The sequence below is a fragment of the Podarcis cretensis genome, assembly GCF_951804945.1.
Source record: "Podarcis cretensis genome assembly, chromosome: 4".
NCBI classification, from domain to species: Eukaryota; Metazoa; Chordata; class Lepidosauria; order Squamata; family Lacertidae; genus Podarcis; species Podarcis cretensis.
Window position 1 is genome coordinate 75,376,367 of NC_137173.1, and position 14,000 is coordinate 75,390,366.

Sequence of the window (14,000 nt, forward strand, 5' to 3'; positions counted from 1 at the left end):
CTTCTCCTTGTGCCCTCCATCTTTCCCAACATCAGGGTCTTTTCCAGTGAGTCTCTCTTCTCATGAGGTGGCCAATGTATTGGAGCCTCAGCTTCACGATCTGTCCTTCCAGTGAGCACTCAGGGCTGATTTCCTTAAGAATGGATAGGTTTGATCTTCTTGCAGTCCATGGGACTCTCAAGAGTCTCCTCCAGCACCATAATTCAAAAGCATCAATTCTTCGGCACTCAGCCTTCTTTATGGTCCAGCTCTCACTTCCATACATCACTACTGGGAAAACCATGGCTTTAACTATACGGAGCCAGATCACAGAATCTGTCAAAGAAGCATCTTTGCATAAAACTCCATGAGTGGCAGGTGGTCTATATCCATGTTCCTTCACTGCAGGGTAAGAAATAAAACTTGACCAAAGGGCATAAAACTTGTCTCACTGTTTACCTTCTCTACATCCTTGTACGTGTCCAGTCATTTTTTCCATAAGACCCAAATTCCAGTGATCTGGAAGCGGTGAGATCTGTATTCAAGAGTTTGGCTGTTGTAACCTTAATGGCAGTTGTAAGGTGAATGATAAGTTCTTTGTGACTAAGGGCCTGAGCTTCCAAGTTTAAAATGGAGAGAAGTACAGTGGTACCTCGGGTTACAGATGCTTCAGGTTACAGACGCTTCAGTTTACAGACTCCGCTAACCCAGAAATAGTTCCTTGGGTTAAGAACTTTGCTTCAGGATGAGAACAGAAATCGTGCTCCGGCGGCGCGGCAGCAGCAGGAGGCCCCATTTGCTAAAGTGGTGCTCCAAGTTAAGCACAGTTTCAGGTTAAGAACAGACCTCCGGAACGAATTAAGTACTTAACCCGAGGTACCACTGTACAATTTTAGGGTCAGGCAATCATGCTTTAGTTTGTTCTCATGCCTTCTTCCTGAAAAACTATGAACACGAATTTATATATGGGTTTAAAAAGCACAACGGTCGGTGGTTCGAATCCCGTCGTTTGGTCCCAGCGCCTGCCAACCTAGCAGTTCGAAAGCACCCCCGGGTGCAAGTAGATAAATAGGGACCGCTTACCAGCAGGAAGGTAAACAGCGTTCCGTGTGCTGCGCTGGCTCGCCAGATGCAGCTTGTCACGCTGGCCACGTGACCCGGAAGTGTCTGCAGACAGCGCTGGCTCCCGGCCTATAGAGTGAGATGAGCGCACAACCCTAGAGTCTGTCAAGACTGGCCCGTACGGGCAGGGGTACCTTTACCTTTACTTAAAAAGCACAACATGTGCATAGAAGAACCACAATTTCCGCAGTTTCTCTAACCATTGGCAAGACTGATCTGAGTAATTTTACTTAGCAAAAGAGGATGCATGTACAAGTGGTGTGGAAAACCTTTATTGAGTTTTTGTGAATTCTTGTGGGTACAGATTTAAATGGGGCTTTGTCCCAAATTTGGCTCCATTCAACCTTGTCAAATTCCTCCCTGTTTTGGTGCCAGCATATATATCTAATTCAAAATATAAACAAATAATAAGCCGTAAAATAAATTTTATTTTTTTGAAATGAAACAAAACCTACAGTAAGATGGAAAATAGTGTGTATTTTTCTTTAGTTGTATAAATAATGTTTACTTTTTGTGCAGCTGCACCATATGGGCCATGGTAAATGCAGCCATGGAAAATATCTGTGGTGCGCCCCCCTCCCCATTCCCTTGATTCCCTAAGCATGTGCTTAAATTTGCTTAATGGTTAACCCAGCCCTGCAGTGCACAACACTCTGATCATCTCTTCCACCAGCCCATAATACTGACAAAGATAACTTGCTTGTGAGCAGAGGTACCCCCATGGAAAAGTTAAGAAAGATTCTTGCACATTTGCCACTTTTTAAAATTATTTTAAAGATTTGGGGCTATATTTTGGGGCATTGACAGCAGCATGCCAGGCAGAAATTCAACTGGTGTATCTTCCATGCATCACCTGGTGAATTTCAACCTGATGTAGCTACTTCCAGTGTTCCTGCTTGTGGGCCAGAGAATGGTGCCGTGGATGCAGGAAGCCGCCAACTCCTTGCGCCTTAAAGAATAACTTATTATATGATCTGCTGACATTTTGTGATTTGGCATAACTGGTCTCCAGGGTATTTTGTTTTGCGCACAATTCCAACCTTGTAATGGACGAGTGATTTCTCTTTGCAAAGTGTTAGCTAACTAATCTCTTGGGTATCATGGCTAAACGTCACTTCACACGTTGTGGTTTAATTTCTGCTGACACGCAAAAGCGTTCGGCCAGAATTTTATTTTTAAGGAGCAGATCTAAGTTGAAAACCCCAACTTCCCTTTTCTATGGGAACCTTTCTGCTCACAGGAAAACCAGCCCTGCAGATCAGTTTTCAACCATCTTTGTTGTACAGTGGGATGGACTCCCTTGGGAGAAGTGGAGTTGGGAAGTTTTTAAGCAAAGATTGACTGGCTACATATCAGGGATGAGAATATTTACTGTATTTTATTTATTTCCTAAAATTTAGATATTGCTTGATTTACAAAGTAGTGGATCTCCTTCATCAGCTAGGGATGGGCTAGGCTGTCTCTTCAAGCTCTTATTTTTCTCGTTTCTCTCATCTTTCAGTATATATTATGTGAATCAGGTTGCCAGCAAGGTAGCTATCAAACTGACGCGGCATGAACATCACTTGCTTGCGGTAGAGAAGCTGTGGAACAAAAATCACTTTGTGTGCACACATCCCTAGGATTGAAGACCCCACTAAATTCCCTGGGACTCATTAGCAGGGGAGGCATACGCAGGATTGTGCCCATCTAAAACGATCTCCTCGCCTCTCCCAAGCAATTGACGTCAGGTTACCGCCTCTCTTCATATATATAAGCAACAATATATATAAGCAACCGAAAAGCAACAAAGAAAAAGTGCTAAAACAAAACAAACCCCAAAACCAACCGCCACCCCATGACTGTGCGTAAGTGGAAGGAATGTGGCGTGGCGAGTTCAAGGGTGGGGACAGAGAGAGAGAGGCCATCATCCCTGGAAATGCCATTTTAAACAGCTTTTAAACAGGATCCCTTCTCCTCCATCCCGAGGGATCCCGGGGCTAGTCCTGGGGCAACCCCTGCCTGCCATGCAGTATTGATGGGAGAAGAAACCTCTTTAACCGATTGAGACACAAAGCTAACAGTTGGAAGGAACCCCCGAGGGTCATCTAGCCCAACCCCCGGCAACACAGAAATAATATATCTGTATAGACACTCTTGATATATACTCTAGACACACACACTTTCCTTCTGTCTCTAAACCAGGGGTCAGCAACCTTTTTCAGCCGTGGGCTGGTCCACCGTCCTTCAGACCATGTGGGGGGCCAGACTATATTTTTTTTAGGGGGGGGGGAGATGAACAAATTCCTATGCCCTACAAATATTCCAGAGATGCATTTTAAATAAAAGCACACATTCTCATAGCTGTCAACCTTCCCTTTTTTTGCGGGAAATTCCCTTATTCCAGCGCCGTTTACCGCTGCTATCCCAGATTGTTGGATATCCGATCGACTGTCCCAGGGACAGGTGAGGCTGCTGATCCCTTATTTTCAAATCTGAAAGTTGACAGCTATGCATTCTACTCATGTAAAAACACAGGCAGGCCCCACAAATAACCCAGAGATGCATTTTAAATAAAAGGACACATTCTACTCATGTAAAAACACGCTGATTCCTGGACCATCCGTGGCCCGGATTTAGAAGGCGATTGGGCCGCATCCAGCCCCCCAGCCTTAGTTTGCCTACCCCTGCTTTAGACGCACCATCTCTCTCTATACTTACCCTACCAGGGTTTCCCAAACTTGGGTCTCCAGCTGTTTTTTTGGGGACTACTATTCCCATCATCCCTGACCACTGGTTCTGCTAGCTAGGGATGATGGGAGTTGTAGTCCAAACAAAGCAGGAAACCGAAAGTTGGGAAAGCCTTCTCTGCACTCTGTGTGTGTGTGTGTGTGTGTGAGAGAGAGAGAGAGAGAGAGAGAGAGAGAGAGAGATCTCTAGGGTAGCCCCATGAAGCAGCCTTACGCGGCAGCCCCATGGGATCGAACCGACGTAGGATCGGATCGCACGTGGTGCGCGGAGTTCCCATGCGCACAGCCACGCTGCGCCCGCCTCAACTTCATATATTTACTTTTTCCGCCTCCGTGGGTTGTTTTTTTTTTTGAGGGGGCTGAGTAGTGGGATTATCCCCTCGGCCTTGTCAGCCTCCTCCTCCTCCCGCTCCCCCCCCCCAATCTCTTTCCAGGAAGTTTCCCGGAACCTCCCCCGCGCGCCACGCGGTATGAGTGCAACTTTCTCTTCCCCTCCCCGCGCGCCCCGCCAGCCGATTCCCTCCCGTAAGCAAGAGCCCCTGTTCTTTGCGGCGGAGCGGAAACGAAAGCTAGCATTGGGGCTGGTGAGAAACGACGTGGAAAGTAAGACAAGGACTACTTTGTGCGAGTCCTCCTCCGCCTCTTCCTGCAACTCCTCCTCGCCCGGGAGTCACTGGCAAGGCAGCGGGGGGAAGTTTGAAGGAGAGGGAAAGTGGAAGAAGAAGAAGAAGAAAAGAGAGCATCTTCCTAGATTCGGAGGGGAGAGGCAGAAAGAGTGAGATCCCTATTCCAAACAAAAATTTCTAGATGGGAGGGTTCAAGGGAGCTGGAGGGAGGATCCTCACCTCTCTCTTAGCTTGGAGGGGAGGGGAGAAAGAAAATAAGGGCATGAGTAAGTTTTCAAAAAGATGATCACATCTTGCAAAGGAGGGAGAGAGGGCTGGCTGCTTTCTCCATGTGGAAAGTGCGGGAAAAGTTCTAACTTTGCTTCTCTCTCTCTCTCTCTCTCTCTCTCTCTGTGTGTGTGTGTGTGTATTTGTGTGTTGTGGGTTTTTTTTGGGGGGTGGGGGTGGATTAGACCATGACACAAGGCGGAGGTGGAAGGGAGTCTTTTGCAGAGCAGAAGGAGGAAAAAGAAAGGAAGAAAAGAAGAAGGAAGAAGAAGAAAGATGCAGGCAAGACACGGAGGGTATGTTCCAACTTGCTGGCACCTTGGCCCGAAGCGGAGAACCCCCCTCCTCCCCCAGCCGATAACAGGCTGAAGACCACCAAATACACGGCCCTGTCCTTCCTGCCCAAAAACCTCTTTGAGCAGTTCCATCGCCTGGCCAACGTTTACTTTGTCTTCATCGCCCTGCTCAACTTTGTGCCGGCTGTCAACGCCTTCCAGCCTGAGCTGGCCTTGGCCCCCGTCCTCTTCATCCTGGCGGTCACCGCAGTCAAGGACTTGTGGGAAGACTACAGCCGGTACCGCTCCGACCAAGAGATCAACCACATGGAGTGCCTGGTCTACTGCAGGTAACTGGAACGGGGTTTTTTGTGGTGGGGGGCAGACACTCTGCCTGTTCCTGATGGTAGCAGTAGTGGCATGTAGATGTGGAAAGGCCAGCCCCACATGTGGAGGTTTGTGGCTGCGCTTGTGGGCCCCGCTGGTGGGGAAATTGCACCAGGAGAAAACAGGGCATTCCGCCGCTACGGGAAATGGAGCTTTAGATATTGTTTTTGATAGTTGAAAAGGTTTCTCGTTCTGAATCTACAGCTGTCCCAACTAACCATTCTCTGCAACGTGCAGGTGGCCTTACCCGCTTCAGGCTTCCTATTTCCTCTGGCATAATAAAAAAGTGATAAAATAAGAGATTTATTGCGATGACAGTGCTTTTCTCGCCTGGGTGTCTGGCGTCTGCTTAATTTCCTTTTCTTTGCGTTATTTTTTATTCTCGTTTCATTCCCCTCTCCTGCACACATGTGTGCCTTGGTCCGCTTTCTATGGAACCGACGTATTATAGGCTTTCTTCCATAAACCGTCTTACTGCGGAAGAGTGGTCCCGCTTGAGGGTTTGGTTGGAGGCTGGAGTAGTTCTTCCTTTTTGTGGTTGTGTGCATGCATGCAAGTTTTGGGCGAGTTGGCGGGATTTATCCTAGCCAGCAAGCCCAGTGAGGCTTTCTTCTGAGTGAATGTGCTTTGGGTCGCACTGTTTTGACCAGGGTTGAAAAATCCTGTCAAATGTAATGTCTGCACAAACTCGCTGTGTAAGCCTTCACTGACCTGGTGGAAAAGGCCTACAGGTCAGTGGCAGGCAGTGTTTGAAATTAGCCAGGCGCCGGGTGCATTTTGGCCCTGGCTTTCGGCTACTTGCGACCAAGTGAAGATGCCTGGGTGCCAGGATAGTGCCTGACATCTCCACCACCTGGAAGTGCATGCTTGGGGATCATTGGATCTGGACTGTTTTCACGCACTTAATACCCCATCCTGTAGCATTCTATTTGTTATATTTTACCTGCAGAATCAGAATGAATTTCAGGAACCAAAATGCTTTTTCTGCACGGCCGGAGCAGGAGCGGTGAACAATGTCATACTTAATCGTTATCACTTGCCTTACCCCACCCACAGTTGTGAAGAATATACTTAATGTTATGAATGGTCCGTGTCACTGTTAAGAAAAAGATGTAGGAATAGCCCAGTGTTTATGTGGACTGTCCCTGGATCAAGTGCCTTTTCTTCTTCAAGTTCTCAAAAGTTCTTAACCTAGCTCAAGGTTGTCATCTGAACTAGCCAGATGTTGAACTGAGAATCACATAGTCCATCGTTTGAAAAATAAGACTTTAGAACCGTCTTGCCCCCAAATGGCAACTAGACATCCCATTTTGGCGACTGCAACTGTGGTCTAAGGAGCCTTTTGGTACCTAGCTTATATATCTGAGTTTCTAAAACTGGTTGCAGGACAGCTGCTTTGCAGTCAAAACACCCCAGCATTTCCAAGTGACACTGGAAATGTCCCCCATCTGAAACCCTTAAAAAAAAAAAATTAATAATTTTTTCTGAGACCCTTGATAGCTCCTGTCAGTCAATAGAGACCATCCTGAGCTGGACAGACAGAGGATCTGACTTGGTTTAAGGCAGGTTCCACTGTTCCTAAGTCTCACTGACTCCATGTGCAAGCAGAAAAACAGCATTAGATTGCACATTTCCCCAAATGTGTCCTTGACTGCCCTCCTACGTTAGATACCCTCAGCCAGTGACTTGCTTTTATGTGAAATACCTAATGCTCCTAAAATACTTTCCCTGCTAATTTTAGAAATGGGAAAAATCAATTTTCAATCCATCATGAACTCTTAATGTTATTTATGTACGATTTTCATAGCACTATTTGATTGACTTTAAATTACCTAACCAACTACCATATTATTAAATTGCTGGCGTGCGGGGCGCGGTATAGATCTGTTGTCAGTGCAGTCTCGTGCGAGATGAAATTAACATTATTCCCGAATAGCAAATGCATTGTTTCGTTCATACATCTTGGAGATTACTTCTTTGCAGAAAATGGTTATATTTATAGCAGTACAGTAATTCTGCCCTAGTAATTTGAAACCTCATTACAGCAATATGCAGTTAAATCTTCGCTGACCAGACAGAAAAGGATAGAGATTCCTATTTTTCAATTATAGAGTGTACGGCTTAGGGAAATGTGAATTAGCGAAGTTTTGCTGCACTTGCCTCTCTCACTGCCAATTCAGATATGGGTGTACGTCTCTTGATGCTCTTTTGCTTAATGACTTGTAGGCAAAAGTGTGGACAGAGAAGACTTCTTTGGAAAATGTTGGCCCGGTGCAGACATCACATTCCTGGGCCTAAGCAACCATGAGTTATTGAGTTATTGATGCACCATGCGTCTTTGCAGTCCCTTCCCCTCCTTTCCTTTTTGTGCTCTGCCAAATAGAAGACTTCTGAATTTGTTAAACTGTGGTTTGCTCTGGTGCCTGAATTAGGGAAACTGTGGTTTGGGCACTCTGTACTAGGGCTGGGCAATATCTGGTTTTCAACATCACAATATATCACCAGCTAAATATCATGATATATCACAATATATGTCTGCAGCAGTGGAGGGCCTTAAAATATAAGAAAATACAGTGGTACCTCGGGTTAAGTACTTACCGTATTTTTCGCTCTATAGGACACACTTTTCCCCCTCCAAAAATGAAGGGGAAATGTGTGTGCGTCCTATGGCGTGGATGCAGGCTTTCGCTTAAGCCTGGAGAGTCAGAGAAGGGTCGGTGTGCACCGACCCCTCTCGCTTTCCAGGCTTCAGGAAGCTATCTGCAAGCCTTCGTGGGAGTTCCCGCTGGGCTCCAAAGGCTTGCGGATAGCAGGCAGCAGCCTGAATCCCGAGGAGCGCAGCGCTGCGCACCCCAGGCTTTGGGCAGCTATCTGCAAGCCTTCGGAGCCCGGCAGGAGTCCCCCCCCCAGCCCCAAAGAGCAAAGAAGCCAAGACAGCCAGCAGGATCCATTCCACTGGCTGTCTTGGCTTCCTCTTTAGCCACGCACAACCTCTCCAGCCGTGAGAAAGCACAACCTCTCCAGCCGTGAGAAAGCTGCACGCGGCTTTGGCAGAAGCCAAGACAGCCAGTGGGGTGGATCCCGCTCGCTGTCTTGGCTTCGTTTTTAGCCGCGGTGCTGGGCTGGGAGAAGCCCGAGCTTCCCCTGACCCCAGCCTCCAGAACAGGTCCAGGAGCGGCGGCGAGATTGCGCACAGTCCCCAGGCTTGGGGCTGCAGCCTGCTATCCGTAAGCCTTTGGAGCCCGGCGGGAACTCCTGCTGGGCTCCGAAGGCTTGCAGTTAGCTGCCCAAAGCCCGGGGTTCGCAGCGCTGTGCTCCCCCAGCTTCAGGCTTCAGGCTGCTATCCGCAAGCCTTGGAAGCCCGGCGGGAAGCAGGTAGCTTCCTGAAGCCTGGAGAGCGAGAGGGGTCAGTGCGCACCGACCCCTCTCGCTCTCCAGGTTTCAGCGAAAGCCTGCATTCGCCCCATAGGATGCACACACATTTCCCCTTCATTTTTGGAGGGAAAAAGTGCATCCTATAGGGCGAAAAATACGGTATTTATTTATTAAAATAGATTCTTAGAGGTTGATAGGAGCTGCCTTCTCCTTAGTTACAAGTAAGTCCAGTGAAGAATAAGGAGAATCGATGGTCCACAAGTAGTCACAAAAAGTCATTAATGGAAAATACTGGTAAATGATTGTCAATTGCATCTGGCTATTTGAACCAGGCTATGGGATTTCCCCCCTTACTCCTCCCAGATACACTCCTGAACTTACTTTGAGAACCCAACTTTAGAAAGAGTTGTCTATGCTTTAAAAACCTACCAGAACTATAGGCGACTCCTAACTTACATGAAAGTTACATTCCAGGGATAGTGGATAAAGCCAAAATCATATACTGTATAGTTAAAACACTTTGGGTGCAATGGCGGGTGTGATTGCTAAAGTCCCCCCCCCCCCCCGGACTATCTATCTATCTATCTATCTATCTATCTATCTATCTATCTATATATCACGTAATACTAAATGTAAGTTAGTTGTGAGTTACCTGTAAAATTCAAGTGGTTTAGCAGGAGAACAAGCATATGCTCACATTACAACCTTAGAGTCAATGAAGTTGTTCTGCCAACCCCACCCCACCCGCAAATATCCAGTGTGTTTCATAGCTCTCCCCCCCCCCAGCTGTTCACATCAGCATGGCTTCATTAGTGCTCCTGTTTGCATATATACACCAAGCGGGCATTATGCCTTTACCCTATGCAGATCTTGTCTAGAGATGAATGGCTTAAAGACTCCAGCTGGAGAGAAGCTCGTCTGAGAAACGGCACACCAAAGAGTAATCTCTAAGAAATTACAGGAGACACTGGGATTTTGAGTCATGTGAACATGGATTAAAAATCGAGGATCAGAAACACAGTTAGCTTAGGAGAATTAGCTGGTGAGGCAGCAGGCTAATGGGTATTCCAAGATAAGGAACTTAGGTACTATTTCCCTTTTGTAAAAATTCTTGTATGGAAAAGCACAAAGTGCAGTGACATTTGGCAGCGACAGCAGTAACTCCCAGGCTGTGCAGAAGGATCTGTGTCCCTAAAGCAATGCACTGCCCTTCCAATAGTGGTGGGATATGGAAGAGCAAGTTTCACAGTGTATTGAGAGAGATAGAGAGAGAGCTATGGATGATAGAAGAAAAGGAGGAGTTTGGACTTGATAGCCTGCCTTTCACTCCCCTTAAGGAATCTCAAACCTGCTAACAATCTCCTTTTCCCTTCCTCCCCCACAACAAACACTCTGTGAGATGAGTGGGGCTGAGAGACTTCAGAGAAGTGTGACTAGCCCAAGGTCACCCAGCAGCTGCATGTGGAGGAGCGGGGAAGCCAACCCAGTTCACCAGATTATGAGTCCACTGCTCTTAACCACAACACCACGCTGGCTCTCCCTTTCTGTGGGTCATTGGTAGTCTAAATAGATTTTTTTTAAAAAAAAAAGTTTAATTTTTTAAAAAGCATAAGCCAAAAAAAAAAAAGGCGAGCATTTAAAAGTGATGTGCCAAGCTTAATAAAGATGTGCATTAGTCTTTAATTCAGACCAAGAGTCTTAAAAGTGTACCTGCAGTTCTGTAGCTTACGGCTGCATATCCTTGGGTGTGCCAGCAGATACCGCAGATTGTGTTGAGGTTTTGGCCAGATATAACAGGAGAGAAGGTGGTAACGAGTGGGAGTGAAAGAACTTGGAAGCCAGGAGCATCTTTGATTGGGAGAAACAAGCTCATGCTTTCCTTGAACACTTGCCTGCTCCTTTTGGTCATGCCTGGTGTGTAACATGCAGTGAAATAAGGAGGAGGCAATGGGATATTTTGCATTGCATAGGCCTTTGGGCCGGTGATGTCGGTAGTGGTGGTGGTTTAGAAACTGTGACCTAAGCGGAGGCTTTGTACACACCACTGCCTTAAAATGCAGCAAGGTCATCCCCCCCCCCCCGTGTTTCAAATTGCAGAATATGATTGATTGGACAAGTTCCCAAGTTGCCCGCTTGGCACTTGTGGGCATAGAGTGGAAGAAGAAGAGGAGTTTGGATTTGATATCCCGCTTTATCACTACCCAAAGGAGTCTCAAAGCGGCTAACATTCTCCTTTCCCTTCCTCCCCCACAACAAACACTCTGTGAGGTGAGTGGGGCTGAGAGACTTCAAAGAAGTGTGACTAGCCGAAGGTCACCCAGCAGCTACATGTGGAGGAGTGGAGAAGCCAACCCGGTTCACCAGATTACGAGTCTACCGCTCTTAACCACTACACCACACTGGATGCCTTCATATGGCCTACATTTTCAAATGGAACTCAAATTGGGGGGGGGGCAGCAAAACTCAGTATATCTCAAGAGGATAGATGTGAGTTGTGTGTACACAGCTTCACAAACCAGCCGTGGGAGCACACGGGATGCAGTGTACTGTATGGGAGTGTGTGCACACAGCCGAACAGCTTTAGAAACTCAGATATATAATTATCTAGGCGCCAAACGGCTCCTTAAACCAAGGTTGCAGTCGCCAAAATGGAATATCTAGCTGCCATTTGGGGGCAAGTCGGCGCTAAAGTCTTGCTTTTTAAATGATGGGCCAACATCCGGCTACTTCAGACAACAACCTTGAGCTAATTTTGAACTTCAGTCTCTGGACCCTGCCATCTGCCCTTCCTTTTTGCACAGACCCCAGTTTTCCCCCTCTTTACAACTCTATTGCTTTCCTCCCTCACCAGACACCAGCTCCCAGACTCGTAAGTCATAACAATGCAAAAGTGAGATAATCTGAGCAAGCACTTAACTGCAGAGACTTGTTGTTGTTGTTTTTTAGTTCCCAGCAAATCCCATTATTGATTTCACGGTTTCGCATGGATGTTTTCCAGTAGTGTTGGAGGGGAGTGGGGAAGAGCAATGATTTCACATCTCCAGTTGAGGGGATATTCCAAAGTTGTGCCTCTTTGGCTGCCCTCGGGCTCTGGAACTTAAATTGTTTCTGAACATTTGTAATTAGAGAGGCCACGATGCTAAATCTTTCTAGCCAGCCTGTTTACAGAACGGGCGCCGCTTGGAGTCAGTACCAACGTAACAACAGCCACAACCCTTTTCCTTTTTAAAAGGAAGGGGGGCAATTTGTAGTTAACAACAAATAAACGAAACAAATGATTGTCCTCTTACTTAGCCAAGCAAATTTGTTCCAGGCTTTGGGATAATTGTAAGTTGGATAGGTGTTGTGTGGTTTACATGGCATATATCCTAATAGCTTGAGTAATTGGAGGAACCAGTCGATCCTGAGATGCTCCCATTTCCTGACCCACTTTCCAAAGCCTTATAGAATTGTAGAGTTGGAAGGGACCTTAAAGATTATCTAATCCAGCCCCTCAATGCAGGAATATGCAGCTGTCCTGTATTGGGATTGAACCTGCAACCTTGGTGTTGTCAGCACTATGCTCTGACCAACTGAGCTATTCACTTGACTTGATTTTGGCCAGTGAATGTATACGTATACGTATATGTATATGTATAAAAAGGGTAAAGGGGACCCCTGACCATTAAGTCCGGTCGTGACCGACTCTGGGGTTGCGGCGCTCATCTCGCTTTATTGGCCGAGGGAGCTGGCGTACAGCTTCCGGGTCATGTGGCCAGCATGATTAAGCCGCTTCTGGCAAACCAGAGCAGCACACGGAAACGCCGTTTACCTTCCCGCTGGAGCGGTACCTATTTATCTACTTGCACTTTGACGTGCTTTCGAACTGCTAGGTTGGCAGGAGCAGGGACTGAGCAACGGGAGCTCATCCCGTCACAGGATTTGAACCGCTGACCTTCTGATCAGCAAGTCCTAGGCTCTGTGGTTTAACCCACAGCGCCAGCCGCGTCCCATATGTATATGTATATGTATTTGTGAGAAACCAGCTCCAGGTTTGTAGGTGCTCTGCTCTGATGGGTCTCTCCCCTTTAATATTTGTTCCTGCTTAAATGTGGGGTTAGACTTACTTCAGAAGGAAAAGGTAGCTGGACAGCAGCATATGTTACGTTGCTGCATGGCATTGTGGGCAATTCCAACGGGGGCTTCCTTGTGCGGACTGGGGCTCCAGAATTTGGAGGGGGGACAGGGTCTACAGCAGTGATGTTGGACGTGGTGGGCTCTGATACTGGCTAGACAGCAGTCAGGTGTTGCTTGATCTACACTCTTGATGCTGCTGTACTAAAAGAAGGACCATTGCTCAGCTGGTAGAAACATGTGCCTTGCATGTGGAAGGTCCTCGACTCAGTTCCTGGTATATCCAGGTCAATCCCTGCCTGAAACCTTGGAGAGCTGCTTGCAGCCAGTGTATACAATACTGAGCTAGATTGGCCAGTGGTCTGACTTGGTTATGCAGTTTGCTCTTTTCTCTGCACAGTTGAACCAGGAGACAAAGGGACCAGGGTAAGGAAACTCAAATATATAATCTAGGTGCCAAACGGCTCCTTAAACCAAGATTACAGTCACCAGAACAGGATGTCTAGTAGCCATTTTGGGGCAGGAGTCTTATTTACCAAATGATGGACTGTCTGTGACTGATTCTGCGTTCAACATCTGATTAGTTCAGAGGACAACTTAGAGCTGGGTTGAGAACTCTGAGAACTTGAAGAAGAAAAGTCACTTGATCCAGGGACAGTCCATGTAAATATTGGGCTATTCCTACAGGGTATGATATTAGTGTGTGTGAACAGCCCAGATCCAATTATCCCCAGGCATGCACCTCCAGATGGTAAGTGATGTCAGGTGTCATACTTGGTGCCTAGGCATCTTCACTTGGTCGCGAGTGGACGATAGCCAGGTGCAAAATGCACCTGGCGAATTTCGAATGCTGCTACTGGTCTGGGATGATGGCAGATGCAGATCAACAACATCTGGAAGGAAGCCACAGGTTAAGGCACCCCTTAGTTAGACTGAATTCTGCAGTGTGTTGCTGCTTCTCTTTTCTCCCATTATTTTTTTTACCTATAACGCGTTTGTTGTTGTTTAAATTCACATTCAGGCAGCTGGGGTAGGTTAGTTGAACTACATTAGTAGTTTTGCTGTAATTATTCCAGCCCTTTGTGTGTCTTGGTTACTTCTCTTGGATCTGTATAGCACTCCTGTGC

General features: G+C 46.9%; 1 protein-coding gene across 1 annotated transcript in view; it reads left to right on the forward strand.

Moving 5' to 3' along the window:
- Positions 1-4,287: 4,287 nt before the first annotated feature.
- ATP10A (ATPase phospholipid transporting 10A (putative)) overlaps positions 4,288-14,000 on the forward strand; it is a 124,143-nt gene continuing 114,430 nt past the window's right edge. Inside the window, exons 1-2 of the mRNA XM_079972429.1 lie at positions 4,288-4,605; positions 4,909-5,348. Of these exons, the coding sequence (XP_079828555.1) occupies positions 4,912-5,348 (437 nt within the window). The 5' untranslated portion in view covers positions 4,288-4,605; positions 4,909-4,911. The remainder of the gene's footprint in view (positions 4,606-4,908; positions 5,349-14,000) is intronic.